Source organism: Cheilinus undulatus, linkage group 11 (genome assembly GCF_018320785.1).
Source record: "Cheilinus undulatus linkage group 11, ASM1832078v1, whole genome shotgun sequence".
Taxonomy (NCBI): Eukaryota; Metazoa; Chordata; class Actinopteri; order Labriformes; family Labridae; genus Cheilinus; species Cheilinus undulatus.
Genome location: NC_054875.1, coordinates 16,955,426 through 16,971,021, shown reverse-complemented (window position 1 = coordinate 16,971,021; position 15,596 = coordinate 16,955,426). Strand labels below are relative to the sequence as shown.

At 38.1% G+C, this 15,596-nt stretch overlaps 2 protein-coding genes across 4 annotated transcripts in view; both read right to left on the bottom strand.

Moving 5' to 3' along the window:
* Positions 1 to 8,821, bottom strand: part of l3mbtl1 (L3MBTL histone methyl-lysine binding protein 1) — a 37,288-nt gene extending 28,467 nt beyond the window's left edge. For both annotated transcript variants that reach the window (XM_041799572.1, XM_041799573.1), the window contains exons 1-2: positions 8,738 to 8,821; positions 7,443 to 7,636 (exon numbers count right to left, since the gene is read on the bottom strand). In XM_041799572.1, the coding sequence (XP_041655506.1) occupies positions 7,443 to 7,608 (166 nt within the window). In that variant the 5' untranslated portion in view covers positions 7,609 to 7,636; positions 8,738 to 8,821. The remainder of the gene's footprint in view (positions 1 to 7,442; positions 7,637 to 8,737) is intronic.
* A 250-nt stretch (positions 8,822 to 9,071) lies between these two features.
* Positions 9,072 to 13,988, bottom strand: LOC121517647 (serine/arginine-rich splicing factor 6-like). Of its 2 annotated transcripts, none has more exons than XM_041799599.1 (6): positions 13,771 to 13,988; positions 13,215 to 13,375; positions 11,509 to 11,627; positions 11,162 to 11,364; positions 10,744 to 10,815; positions 9,072 to 10,552 (listed from the first exon to the last, which is right to left on the bottom strand). In XM_041799599.1, the coding sequence occupies exons 1-6, from the start codon at positions 13,875 to 13,877 to the stop codon at positions 10,111 to 10,113; spliced, it is 1,104 nt and encodes a 367-aa protein (XP_041655533.1). In that variant the 5' UTR covers positions 13,878 to 13,988; the 3' UTR covers positions 9,072 to 10,110. The 2 variants fall into 2 exon arrangements, with proteins under 2 accessions (XP_041655533.1, XP_041655534.1); XM_041799600.1 differs by having other exon boundaries at positions 13,242 to 13,375; positions 13,771 to 13,986.
* Between the last annotated feature and the right edge of the window lie 1,608 nt (positions 13,989 to 15,596).

The window sequence follows — 15,596 nt, the reverse complement described above, 5'->3', positions numbered from 1 at the left end:
AGCAATCTTGCTTTTATCACTCCACAAAATTATGTACTATGTCTGAAGGCCAGTCAATGAGTTCTTTGAAAGGTTGAAACCACTTCAGCACGTGTCATTTTTTCAATAATGTGGCTTTGCAGGGCTTCTTGCCAATAGATTGGCTTCACATAGGTGTCTTCTAATTATTACAGTACTCAAAGGTAACTTTAGACCTTCTTTGATGATCCTGGAGCTGATCATTGGCTTAGTCTTTGCCATTTTGGCTATTCCTTGATCCATTTGAAAGGTTGTTTTCCATTTTCTTTCACATCTTTCTGGTTTTGGTTGCCATTTTAAAGCATTTGAGATCATTTTAGCAGAGCAGCCTATCATTTTCTGCACTCATGTTTTCTTAATCAAGGTACACTGTTCTTCTGAACAATGTCTAGAACAACCCCTTTTTATTCAGATTTTCAGAAAAAAATGAACTATAACCAGCATGTACAATATTGGCTGTCTTTGTCTTAAAGTGTTGACCGCCTGTTTGACACCTGTTTTTTCACAGAATAAATGTCATCTGTATCTGTATCACATCTGTATGTCAACTGTATGCCTGCAGTCTGCATCACTCTCCATCTATTTTCTTGTCTCACCGAATACCAGTCTTTTACAAATTGGAAAAACTGAACCCAACCAGAGGAGCTCAATAGAAATTTCTCATCCAAGTAAGTTTATGCCTGTCACTTTATTCTTCTAATGGCTGATAGTTAGATTAGGCATGGTAAAGTGAAAAAGATATGTTTAGTTTATGAAAACAATGTGTCAGCTGTTGAAATGGAAAACTAAGCTGAAATTAGTAGATTTAGTTTAGTTTGTTATTGTTTTCTCTGTTGAATTGCAGACTCAAACCACTGAAAGAATATGTAGCCAAAAGTTGGATCGCAAAATAGTGCCAGACACAGAGCCTTCTGGGGGGATAAAATGCTTCAAATTTTGAGCTAACTTCTCTATCCATTTCTGCCTAAACTTGCTAAATTATATGGATAAACTTCTCAATCAGTCAATCAATCAATCGATCAGTCCATTAATCAATCAGTCAGTCAATTAATCAGTCAATCAATCAATCAGTCAATCATTCGATCAGCCTTTGTTTGTATAGCACCAATTCATAACCCATACTTGCTCAAGATACTTTGCAAAGAGGGGGTAGGTCTGGACTGTACTCTCTGCTGTTGCCTATTGCTATAATGACTATAAGCACAACACTAGCAGTGTTTAGCCCCAGTGGCTACAAAAAAGCTTCTGCAGCACTGTATAGCTCAGCTTCCGCACAAGTGCCCCTAGTGTGCTCTCCTTAAAGGGCAATGCAAAATGAATTCTCTGGAGGCTGGTGTCACTACCATGGCCAAGTACCTACAACCCACCTTCAAAAATACCAAAAATGCCTTTTCTTGACCTGTGTGTAGTGGGTAATAGTAGAAACCATGTACTGTAGATGACTTTGCAGGTATATTAGTTTCTCTGCACTCGTCTCCCGACCCCATTTTATGAATTCTGTCATTTCTATTCTGTCAAGAAAGATTGGTCCTATATTTTGTAAAGTGTAACTCTGTGGTTATTTGATTGTCCTGAGTTGGAAGTAATTTCTGCAACTATCTTTGAACAAACATTTAAGTTAACCCTTTATAGCTGATTGTATCATATTTGATACATGATTTTGTGAGACCTCTGTCCAGTCACCATGATCAATAATTTCCTTAAAAACCTTTTGTATACAATCTGATAAATGATTTAAAAAATGCCCTCCAGTGGATTATCAATTGAAAGATATGCATAATGCAGCAAATGCAATAGCAAAAAATGTGAATTCCTATGGCAATTTTTCTCTTTTTGTATTTCAGTAGAAGGTTTAAATAAATCTCAGTTACAAAAAAATGAGAAAAATCTGGCTATTATTTAAGGCATCAGGGTTTAAAAAGTTAAAGCAACATTTTACTTTAATTCATAAATTATATGGCTCTTACTTAAACACATCTTGCAGTCATCTATTAATAAAAATTGTTTCAAATCCACTTCAACAAAATTTAAAAATGTACATCATGATAATGTTATTTGGTACTTTAGGCCTACACATACCACTTGACATATGAACTTCACATGCACATACATTTCAAGCAACAGACAACTTGTCTGTTGGTCTTTCAAAACATAAATCTTAGTTTTAACAAATGCATATCTGTCAAGTCCATTCATGTCACATACTGTCTTTTCTTTCCCATCAACATTTGGGTGCACTCTCATCAACTATGAGAACAACATCTCCTAGTTTTAGGTTTCTCCTGGGTGCAAACAACGCCTGTTCTAGTAGAAGGGGCAAGTATTATTTAGTTCATTGCTTCTAAAATGGTATGTATCGTACCAATTATCAAGGTCCCACATATTCTTTATCACTGCCTGTTGTCAAACATCAGGAATGGCTAGCATTCTTGGTGTGAGACAAAATCAACAATGTCTCCAGAACACCCCATGACCCCAAATCAAAAAGACTGCCATGTCAGAAATGTTCTTGCTAGTTTTAAACCCTAGCCTGACATCAACAATGGGTATGCTGATGCTGACCGATGGGATAGCATTTGCTCTGACCATATTAACATTATTGACAAACATTGGTCAACAGCAAATAATGTGGTAGATATCAATCAGATATCAATAGCCAATTTTTATCCGTTGTGTACAATCAAATTAATGATTGTATCTAGCATACCTATCTGCTGAAAAACCAACCATTTTTTTTTTCACTGGACAAAAGAAGTCATCTGTTGGACAAAATCTGATCTCTTTTCATGGTCAAATGTGGGAGAAAATATTGACATAATTGAAGCATGAATGATGAGACTTGATAAAAAAAAAAAGACCTGTATCAGTAACCTGAACCACTGTATCTGTATTGACCCTAATTTTCACAATGGTTGCATTTAACATAGACACATGATGATTTTTAGGAAGAATCAGAGGATACTTAACTTCTGTTGGCCTTGACAACTGATGCAACCTTCATCTCTTTTTGCAATGTGTGCTCAGCTTATGAAGCCACTGTTTGGATTCAATCATCCAATACTGTTTTTCTTAGATCTGTGCCAGTGAGGATAATGACAAATAAGCTTGTTAAGCAGATTCTCATGACACTCTGTTCATTCTCACTTACTGCTGCTTTAATTTCCACATCATCTTTCTCTCATGCTTGGTGATACTGGCCAGTGATTTATGTCTCTCGTCAAATACTCTGGTCCATAAACCCAATATTGACTCTCTGTGAAACTAAAGTCTCCATTTGAACCTTGTGATATCCTATTCAATCCGTTTTCTTGCTTCACTCTTGCTAACTAGTTCTAACCATGTTTCTGGTCTTTCCTTTGGTAAACTCAAGGTAGTATAACCTGTCACTGTCACTGTCAGTTTTGTCTTAATTGGTATGATCAAAGGCTTTTAAGCTGGGCTAAGACTGGCCAGACTGTATGTCTGTCATCTGGCAAATCCTTGAATTGTCCAATCACCTTCCTCCGTATGGGAGGTGCTCCAGTTGAATGTGAATTATATCCATGCAATGGATATATAAAAAAATGTCTATCTGGTCTGTCAGGTTAAGCTGGGCAGACGCTAAGCAATTATAAGCTGAGTACATAACAGTTGTGATGAGATGACAGCTAACAGTGTGTAACTGAATTGTTTATGATGCACGACCAATGTTCACACGAGCATACACCAGCAAACACAAATAGTACATTAATAACTATCTCATATAGCAAGCTCTTTTACACGTGCATCTGTTTAACTAATGTTTTACCAAAATTATTCATTATAATCAATGTAAATTCACGTAACTCATTTCCACCTGAAATGGTTGGATCTGTGGTCTCACCAGTTCAAGAACGTGCAGTCATACCACCAAAATATCAAATATGTCAGATAATGATCTGACCAGTCAGGAGCAGCCATTGTGTTCCCCTGTACATTACATGACAAATAATGCATGATAAGGCTGAAATTCAGCTAGACTTCAAAAAAATTCTTACGATTCAAAATTTGTGTAGGAGTCCGCCTTGAATAACACAGTGTTTCCTGGCTTTGTGAATGATTTTAACTGATGGACCACCACTGAAAAGAGGAATATCTTTGGGGCAAGTCTGACAATTTCTGTTGTTTAAATAACATTTCAGTGACACTATTTTGTTTAAGCATCACCACACACCATCAGTTCCTGAGATTACCTCATTCATAGATTTCAATCTAAGGTTGTTCCTTTTTGGCCTTAAATTTGCATTCTTCAAAGTCTAATGCCTGTCACTTTTCAGGGATGCCGCATGTGCAAGAAAGGCAGCACCTGTTCAGATTGTTCCTTCTGCTGTACAGACAATATGTATAAAGCTCTGAATTATTTTGATGAACTGCTTGTAACAGTGTGTCTTGCAACACAAACCAGATTTCGTCTCTACTGGGGAATCAACAGCAGAAACACTATCATCTGGCTTTATGTCATTTTGACATTGTGATCTTGTAGTTATCCATCTCTCAACTTCATTCATTTATTTATGGAATTGTCAATATCTAAGTTTTGGCTTGAACCAATATGACTGATCAGCTTCTTTTTCTTCCTTGGTAGACAGCAACAGTCCATCATCATTTGTAGCAATTAACTCCTTTAGTAGTTTTGAGCATTCGTTTAGTAGTTCATTAAAAAGTCTGGACTCTAATTACCTGTCATTGGAAGATTCATTTTATCAGCTCCTGCAGTTAACTGTGATAGTATGGACTGTTCTGAGTTCTGTTCAGGAGTTCCTCCTCCCTTTTCAGTGTACTTTAGTGCCATCCTGTGGGCAGCTTTGCATCTGCAGCTGTGTGCTTCTGGTCCAGAATCCTGTGCATTTTCAACCACCATATAGCCTCTATTTCCACAACCAATTCAACAAGTGTTCATAAATGGTGGTGTATGGTACCATGCATGGCAGGCTTTTATAACAAGAGTCATCGTAGCAAGACCAAAACTTCCTTGTCTAATTTTCCTTAAGAAGCTGTCACAGAGTCCACATGTTGGTGGGAATTTTCTTAAAACAGAGCTTAGATAAATGAAAACACACTTTTGAGGATATCTGCTTTCAGGAATTGGAAATGTAAACAGTGTTTAATGTCTGAATCTTGAACAGAGATGCCTGAATGGACAATGGAGGTCACTCTTCATACAACATTCCAAGGACACAAACCTCAGATGAGACCTGGTTCAAAGTTGGTGGGACACATTTCGACACTGAAGTGGTCAGGGCAGAGGAAGGCAAAGATGATCATCATACAATTTGCACAGTGAAGGACGTACTGCTGTTGACATGGCATGCTCTTTACATAAAGTAAAAAAAGGCATGCTTATGTTTTAATGTGGACAAAGATGTTTTTGACAAAAAAGTGCATGTGGATGGGATTACATTTTTTCTTGTGCTGTCTTGTCCACTTCTGTCATCGCCATGATGACCATCGTCAGGCTTTTTGAACATGTTTTACTTAATGTAGTGGCTATCTTTGGTCTTCTTAAACAATAATTACATTTCTTAAGCGTTATTTTTAATAGCTACTTCTAAGTGATGACATGGCAATGTTTCATAAATTGACTTGGCTTGACACTTAAAGTAAAACGACTGTGTTGCTCCGTTGCCATCATTCATTCATTGCGTTCAACAAAGCACTTCAAGAGCAACACTTTACTTCCTGTCTATAACACATGACTACCCTAACAACTAATCAGGTTATATTCTTCACTGTAGTTCACCAAATTGCAGGGGTGGAAAAAGTACTGTTGTTTTTTACTCAAGTAAAAGTACTGTCACTTTGGTTAAAATTTACTTGAGTAGACTTAAAAGTACTGGTCTATAAGTCCACTCAAGTAAAGGCAAAAGGTAGGTCATTTAAAATTTACTCAAAGTACTGAGTAGCTACTTTTGAAACCCAAGGGGCTTTTATGGTAAAATATGACCTGTCCTAAATAGAGGATGGTCCCAGGTGGGAGGGCCCTAAATATGGACCTCCAACCAGGTTGTTTATTATAATGTGTGACCTAACCTGAAACACAACACGGCAATTGTTTTTGGAATAAAAGGGGAGTCATTCTCTTGCTATGTGCATGTACTGACTGTCATGTGTTGTGAAAGCCAAACAACTGGTCAGTTTCATGTTGTTGGCAGTAATATTCAACCGTCTTGTTGTGGCTCTTAGTGTTTATTTTTTTACTCAGTACTTGATGCTTTTAAAATGTAATTAAGTACAATACTTCAGTGAAAATATACTTAAGTAAAAGTAAAAAACTAGTGATTTTAAAAACTACTAAAAAAAGCACTAGTACCCAAAAAAGCAACTAAATTACAGTAATTTGAGTGAATGTACCAAGTTGTTATATTCAAATAATATAAACTGATCTATCATCAGAAAATATGCTTATGGGAATACAGAGCAGTTATATTTTGTTGAAGAGCTGCTTATTTAGGGACTCTAACATGCTGAAAACTCATTAAAATCTACACTAAATTCAAACATGGCGGAAATGTACACAGGCCAGTAGTGCTCTAGTGCATGTGTCACATAATGGCTCCATGGCACCCCTACAAAATAGCCCCTTGATCTGTTTGACCTATGTGCATAAAAAATAATTAGCCTAGGCAGTTAACGGATAGATGGATGGATGGATGGATGGATGAATGGATGGATCAAGTTCACACCAACATAAGAGTATTCATCATCATGGTGAATATGCACAGCAAGGAAATGGTGCTCTCCACCAAACTGCAGTACGACTACAGCTACAAAACTAAGAAATAAGAAAAAAAAATCCAACAAGAAGCTAGCCATTTTTGATTATGTTTCAAAATAATGAACATTTTTAAATTTTTAAGTAATCCTAGGAACTTCCTCAGATCCTTTCCACTTTTGTCAGCACATAGACCATGGATGGTGGTCAAAACTGATGTTGCTATTTTGCTAAATGACCAATGTATACAACGTTATTTGTTCAGTTGTTTCATGTAACGGTCTCAGCTTTTCCACACCTACATGCAAATATGTCATTGTAGTCATCATTCTTTCCAAATCTAGCAGCGCATTATCCGTTCTTGCCTGATACCTACATATTAGCATCATACTACCTCCTGGTGTTAATGGCCAGGACTACCACAGTGTGAAATTTCTCATTGTGTCAGCATTAAGCCTTAACGAGCATTGACAAAGGCTGTGAGTTGCTCACTTTTAATTTGACGAGGTCTGGATGCTGCCACTCCCCAGAATTTAAGTCCCTGAAAGAATATTTTTGTGTGCCGACTTTTCATTTTTCGTCTTTTTTGTCACGCATCGTAATAGTTTTAGTCTTTTAGCATGCACTTCCTTTTCCATGTTTTAGTTTTTCAAAACCCATGTGGCAAGACTGCCACCCTCAGGTCAGTGCTCACCTGGTAGGAGAAAAGCTGTGGTGGAATGGGGCTGAGGCTGAGTGTTTTTGGCCACCGTCTCACTCTCACAGAGGAGAACAGCCTTACAGGGAGATGAGGAGGATGGGTCCAAAGCAATGCAATCGGGTTCTTTAGGTGGAGCTTCCATGCTAACCTTGGCACTCATCTTTTTGTTCTTTCTCTATTTCAGAGCCCTGTAAAGTGTGGAGAAAGCAGAATGTCATTCTCAGTGGCCCACAGGACTATGTCTGTAAAGGTCAATATCTATGAAGTGTTTGCCCCTTACTGAGTTTTTTGCTAATGACCAACATTTCAATGTTTTTATTAATGAAGAACCACAACAGATAGCTCAAATGCAAGCTGACAATTCTGGCCTGTATAAAAATTACGTGGCCAGAAATCTAAGGGGGAAAATGTTTTAGAACTACTCTTTCAACCAAACAATTTTTTTTTTTTTTCAGATCAGTAAAGATATACAGAAGCTTTGGCACAATACCATTTTTGGAAAAATATGGGCAAAAACCTCTGCTCTCCAAGAAGTGGCTCTGATCATACATGGGTAATACAAATGTGAAAATAGTTAAGAGAAATTTCCTGAACTTGACAAAAAATGAATAAATCCTAGCAAAAATAAATAATTACATAGGCCGGGTTTTAATACCAATTCAACAAACTAATAGAGCCAATATGTCTTCGTTCATCAACATCAAAGACCTCGTATGACTTTAACAGCCATCCATTACAGCCAAAAGACATGTACCATATTCACCCACCAGCTGCGACCCCCCCCCCCTCCCCCTCCCCCCACCCCACCACACACACACACACACACACACACACACACAAAATACACTTCAGTTAAAATGGCGGAGGACTTTAGTTTGAGGCAAAAATGTGCAAAAGCAGTATCTCAAATTCTTTAAATATCCCATCTGATGAAAAACGATCCCTGTCAACCCATTCGGGAAGCTCCCATTTTCACATTTTTCTTAGCCCGAAACAACGATAAGGACGCAAGATGTTTTACAACCTCGACGCGATAACCCTGTTAATGACAAGTATCTAACATAAATTAGCACTATCAAATCAATTCATTTTTTCTAACACATAGCAATGCGGTCGATACTGTCCATAATGACAAACCGATCTACTTATACACAAAATAACAGGACATTTTTAATCTACAGGCGCCGGCTGAAATGTGTTCTTGTCTGCAGTATCAAAAAAATTAATTAAAACTGAATTTGATGAATTGGCTCTGTAAGAGAATAATTCAGACCTCATATTTGACTTACCAGCTCTGATCGTCTGCGGCTCGGTGGTTGCAACAGCGCATGCGTGTTCCCCTTGTACAGTCACCGTCTGTAACGTCGAAAGACTTTCAGAGCAATCATCCTTAGGTGAAAATGATACAGGGTACAGTCGACATCTCGACAAAAGCAATTTAATTTGCTAATGTGTCAAACCGTAAATTCCAAACCATGGCCTCTCCCTGCTCCTCCGGTGAAGCTATTCTCGTTTGTCTCCCTAAAATAACGTCTAGCGTAACAAATGCCATGTCGGTAGCTTCGCATGGTTTGCACAAAGTGACATCAAAGACAATATTTTTTCTCATTAAGATCTTTAATTGTACATACATTTAAAAAGAGGATTAATGTAAGATTCAATCGCATGGAGAAAAATATACATCTATTTCGGAACACGGAGAGTGGATGTGCACACAGTAAATGTGAGGTTTATAACAATCACACCAAGATTAAAAAAAAAAAAAAAAATAGAAAAAAAGTACTTCCCAAAGTAGGCTACTATCTCCCTACTTCACATGAGTTAAGGTTAACAAAATCCACTATCCAGAAATAAAAAGAAATCTGAAAACAGATCAAAGGAAAATGGACACTGCATGAGGCCTTAAAGCTCGTGTCAAATCAAAATCCAGAACTGTGACAAAAAGAAGCTTGCTGCTGATCAACGCATAGAAAAAAAACTACAGCATTATACCTACGACGAATGTAGTTCAGACATGAAATACAAAACCCCCGGCTCTTGCACATATGCATATCTACAATGATGTAAATGCATCTTAGCAGAGAATCATACTTTACTGCAAGCCAAATTCCTAATAAAGTTGTTGAGAAAGCATAAATTATTACTTAAGATCAAACACTGCAATCAAATGCTACTCATCTCCGAAAACTACGCACTTCAGGCGAGTATGAAACACTGCCCGATTTACAATCCAGACATAACGGGGAGTTCACAGTTTTAAGTGAACCAACAGAATCCATTTAAAATGTCATGCCAAGTGACTGAAGTGTATAATTATTTTACCTCACGTTTATTTTTGCTCAAACAAGTTTTGATAATACTTAAGTTTTATTACATTACCATAGGTTGCAGTTATTTTGATTCCTTCAGAGCTTTATCAGTTGACTATTATGGTAAGAGTATTTATTACGTGAAAACATTGCCGCAAACTGTGTGTATATCAGTTTTGGAGGACCTCAATCACTGTGGGACATCCTAAACTTCATCTTCCACCATGTTAAATAGGAGCACATAGTTAAAGGAGAAAAGTAGACAAGAAGGATAGGCCAGTACAATGACATTGCTCAAAAATTACAGCAAAATGATAAAGCTTACAATGAATGAAAATTTTGCTCTTTTTCCACTAATCCTGAGAAGGTGACCTAGATCGCGAGCAAGATCTTGAGCCAGTTGCTGACCTCTTCTCTCTTGATTTTGATTGATGCTCATCTTCCTGTGGGGATGGCGAGCGGGAGGCAGATTTGGTTGTACGTGCCTCTTTCCCATTCTCCAGGGGAGAAGATGAACGGCTGCGGGACTTCTTGTCACCAGACACCTCCTTTGATCGACTACGAGAATCCCGCTCAGACTTTACCTTTGAGCGACTCTTTGAACGGGACTTTGACTTTCGCTCAACTGAATGAGAGTGTGATTTGTGGGATCGAGACAGTGACTTAGATTTGCGAGAGCGAGAGCCGGATCTACGGTTACGAGAACGTGATTTGCTTTCTCCTGACTTGGATCGAGACTTCCTTCCTGATCTGGAGCGTGAATGATGGCGTCTCTTGTTGCTACGGGAACGAGATCTATAAGAGAAAAAGAAACACACAGACTTCACTTACCATTTGCACGACTTTTCTAGCTTAGCAAAGAGTTAACTGCTGGCAGGTGACACATTAGGTAACCCCCAAACTTTAATCCTAACCATCAAAGCTAAAATAAGAATACTGATCCATATTCAAGTTTAATTTGTTTTATAGATTCAACCCAGTCTCACCTGGAGTTGGATCTGGAACGACTCCTGGAGCTCCTGTGGCTCCTGCTGCGAGAACGGCGACGACTACGTGATCTATGAGTGACAGCACAAAAAGCAGGAAAAAAAAACTTACACCAGTTTCTGTGAACAAATTAATACTACCCGTGTGTTGGTGACAAAGATTTATAGATGTGCTAGAAAGGTTGTCAATGATTCCTCTCCTCCCTGGATAACTCAATTCTATGGAAGCTGTATAGTTTGCTTCATAAAGCCAGTGTGTTTAAACAAACACATACAGCAAGACAAAACATTAGAACTTGGGTAAGCCACTAATATACTCTTTCAAAAACTGTACAACTTCCAGAAATAAAGTATGCAACATGATATGTATTTAAGTGATTTTTTTTGTATTTTTGCAATATCCTGTGAAATTTCAAACCTTGAGCGGCTGCCAGAATAAGACCTCCGCCTGCGAGGTCGGTCCTCCACTAGACGAATTTTTCGCCCATTAATGTCTGTACCATCCAGCTTATCCAAAGCCCTCTTCATGTCCGAATAGGAACGAAACTCAATCACCCCTTCATTTGTACGTTCCTTATGGGCATCTGCGTACGTCACCTCTCCAGCCTGGCGCATGAAGTCCTGGGGGGCAAACGGTTTTACAGCAAAAACATTAAATAATGCTTTGACTCTCATTATGTCTTTAAAGTTTAACGGCGCAAATGTTGTTGATCAAATGAACGTTTAACTGAGCTGAGTAAAAAAGTGTTTGGTTTCAAAATGTACCTTCAGGTCCTGCCAGCTACAGCGACTGGACAAGTTCTCCACGATGAGACGGTACTCAGTACGGACTGGAGGTCCATATTTATCCCTGCCAGCACGGCTGCGGCTGCTGTAACCACTACCTTTAAAAACAACAGTACAGTAAAGTTAGAACAAATTTAATGACTGATGGAAAAAAAAATACTCGCAGGAGCAGCTAAATGAACACAAGACAGTGACTTGTCAAATTAAAAGTCCAAAAGGGCATCAAATTTGATCAGTGGAGTCCCCGTTATCCCATTATTAAATGTTTTCCAACAAAAGTGTCTACAAGCCCTTGCACAGGCTCTTTGTATTGTTCAACATTTTGGAGTAGTTTTCTGCTGCAAAGAACAGCACTCCATCTGTTCCAGCAGTACAAAGCCCAAACTCTTGTACATCAGACTGTAAAGCTTAAGCTGCATGAACAAATAAGACAGTGATGTTCTTTCATGACCTCTGATCCCTGTAACACAAACAGAAAGGAGGTATCCACATAGGTTGCCATCAAGGATACTGGGAGATGAAATTAAGAAAGCACGATGTAAAAAGATATATACACTAATCTTAAGTGTTTGGTATCTGACAGGATGTCGGTCCAAAATATTTTCCACTTACAACATTTCTTTGATTGCAAGCTCTTTACTAGAGCAGTCCACTTATGTTTGCTGTCAACATAGAAACCAATGGCAATCCTCACCATCGCCCCTGGTCTATTGGCAAAAGGCTGCTGTCATCATGGCTTCCGGTTAGGTCAGCCAAGGATCAAGGGGGGTAAAGGTCACACACACATTGTAAGGTGAAAGCCAAGGCCAAACGGGACAGGCAGTCATCTTAGCCAGTCATCTTTAGCCTCAATGGACTCTCAGCCTCAGCCCGCAACAGGACTCTTTCAAATTGAAACATCAAGGACTTTTGTTAATGTTGAATATGAAAATATATATCAACGTTAAAAAAATACACATTTCACATGAAAATGTAAGTCTGGTCCTACTGATTAAGCTCAAACTTAACTAGCTAAGCTGAGTCTACAGTTTGAAGTAAGCTTCCTTATGGCGCAAAAAAAGAACACTTGGGGATTCCCACCGTAAAAACTTGGCTCACCAAGTAAATAATTATTACCAAAAACAACGTTTTGCAATTTGTGATTTAAAAAAAGGCCTGCCATGGTGCTGGCTAATGCCAACTCTACAGCATAGACACTTGATTTTGATATTTGAAAGCTTCGGCTTGCAGACTGCTGTTCCTTCCCTGCAATGAACCACAGACCAAAGGTCTATCCATGGTCATGAAAGGAGGAGCAACAAACTGCAAGTCAACAACCCTTGATGGTCAGAACAAACAACTGTTACGAAGAATATGATTTTTATACCTTAAAATGCAAAATCGGATTCCATGAAATAAATTAATTTTGAATTGTCCTGGATTCATGCTAACCTCTCCCTAAGTCATGTTAAAACTAATTGATACAACATAGTAGCAGCAAAGCATATCTTGATATGTGTAAAAACGTACAACATTAAAATGGGAAAGCAGTTCGTCACCTTAAATTGTACCATCATATGATACATAAACTATACATTCAGAAGGCGCCTCTATGGCACAACAAAATTGCTCTTTGTGCAGTCCACATCGACACCTCACCCCAGGGGGCAGGGAAGAGAGGTTATCTTGTAATAGACTGCACTTACTGCGCCCACCACCCCAGTAACCCCCACCGTAGCCATCTCGGTCTCGACGTGGCCCCCGAGCATGTTCAACGATCACCCGTTCCCCGCACAGCTCCTTCCCGTTCAGCTCGTACACGGCATCGTCAGCGTCCCGATTATCCTCGAACTCCACGAATCCATAACTGAAGAGGAAAAACAGCATATTACTGAACACAACAAATCACAACATTAACGAAATTTAGATACACAATTTCATTTCCTTTCATGTATATTTTATAAAAAAAAACTGTTTATGCTTCCTCGGCCTGCTAGCTTTCAGCTATAGGAAAGACAAAGACGCCATGTTGGCCATGCGACATTTGCCCCACGCGCAAGATCATAAGTTGCAGAGGAAAAGACTAAAATGGCAATCAAACATCATAACAAACTACTGGACAATGTTTACTAGCCTTTAGTGTATGTAGAAAAGTTTGCTCAAAACATCTCAACATGTCCGAACCAGTACTTTCGCTGTTAATAGCTATGTCTACTCGATAATGTCGACTGCCCCGCGTTTTCGGTTCCACTTAGGACTCACCCATTTTTTAAATCTATTTCCATGAGTTTTCCATATCCGCTAAAAAATCGCTGGATGTCCTTTTCACGAACATGATAGCTCAGTCGTCCAATGTAAACACGTGGCATGACTTTTCGTTTCTCAAACGCTGCTGCTTGACTGGGAGCTACACTGTGTGCTAAAAACACTACTGCGGTACAAGCCGAAAGCGATCTTGCAAACTCATCACATCTTCGCAAGATCCATATAATGTGACTTCCGGTGTTGAACTTCAAAATAAAATGCTCTCATTTAGGGAAACAAACTGTTACGAGATCACTTACCCTAAGGAAGTTTGCATTAGTAAAGAAAATAATATACAGATAAATACCTATATCATTCACTAAACAATAATTTTACGTAACTGACTAACCATCAAAGTTGTACACACATTCCACATCTTAATTCACTGAGTGAGCAGGGCATGAACTAACGCGGGTTACATTGTTTATGCTGTGAAGGTGCAGTGTGCTTATTTAGCCGAGTGGCATTTAGCAGTATTATAAATAAATATGCAATTTTCAAAATTATTGTCAAGTCTCCTGAATTTATACGTTTTATTTTTTCATGAACCTAGAATTATTTAAAATCTGTTTTTTGTAGACTGTAGAAGGAGCCACCCCCACCCTCCCGAGTCCGCCATCTTGGATTTTTGCATCGTCCAAGTTTCCGTAGTGCCACTTCAGTGTGCAAATAACAGAAACCCATTTATTTTTAATTTTTTGCACACGTCAACTTATCCAACCTAATATGACTTTAGTAAATATCTTGTCTAAAACAAATTGCTGTTTAAAAAAAAAAATCAAATTCATAGCTAGTTTTATGCAGGCTTGGGAAACACACATTTGGTTTAGACGCAACACTGTTAAAACTAACCCCACAAATGGTGAACAAGGATAAGAGAATACAAATCTATAAAAGTAATTGCATTATTTTGAATAAACTGTATTGCAACATTGATATATTAAAATTAGGATAAATGAATTGTGTTCAAACTAACTTCTCTGGCAAGTGTTTTAAGTTGTAATATTTTTCTTCAGTCGCTCAACCTGCAATTTTCTGAAAAAAAAAAAAAACAAACCAAAAAAAAAAAAAGCTATGAAAGACAAACAAAATTCGACAGTAAATTTTTAATAAATGCTTATGTTGGTCATATAAAAACTTGCTTACTTGACTTTAATATGTTTTATATACTGATGTTTACCCTACTCACAGTAGGGCTGAAATATAACAGCCACTGACAACAAAGGGCCAACCTCTCTCTAGACACAATGACTTGATTTTCATTCATTTATAATAAGCTGAACATGAACTGACTTCAATGACGTTCTTAGGCTCATCTAGCTCCAGAAATTCTCTATTTTGAGAAACAAAATAATTTTGACAACATATTTATATCAGAGACCAGTAATGGAGAGTATTTTTTTATTTTTGTAAAAACCAGTTTTGAAATTGTATAAGCCAAACCTAATCCACATCCTTTGCATACAACACCAAACCCAATGTGGAGAATATTTCAAATAGAACTCTTCTGCTCATGTCCTCGTTTTTTCCATCTCAATTAGCCTTGTAATCAATGCTCCTTTCTGCTCAAAATCTTTAAAGAGTGCTGCATAAGCCTTTGAAACCTGCCCCTTGTCTTACTGACTTAAAACTGTTTTTATCCTCTTAATCAAGTCATCAAAGATTTATAAAATATTGGTTTTAACTTCAGAAGCCTAAGAAATAAACTATGAAGAGCACAGCTGTTAATCTGTGTAATAGCTAGTAATAGCACTCAAACAAGCAGAGTAAAATGTCTATTCCAG

What these genes read in the sequence shown, in the direction of transcription:
- LOC121517647 (XM_041799599.1), bottom strand. Translation starts at nt 13,877, where the DNA reads ATGCCACGTGTTTACATTGGACGACTGAGCTATCATGTTCGTGAAAAG. An exon ending in TTACTGGGGTGGTGGGCGCA is followed by an intron (nt 11,628 to 13,214) that starts GTAAGTGCAGTC and finishes TTGTTTTTAAAG; the next exon opens with GTAGTGGTTACAGCAGCCGC. An exon ending in GTAGCTGGCAGGACCTGAAG is followed by an intron (nt 11,365 to 11,508) that starts GTACATTTTGAA and finishes TTTGCCCCCCAG; the next exon opens with GACTTCATGCGCCAGGCTGG.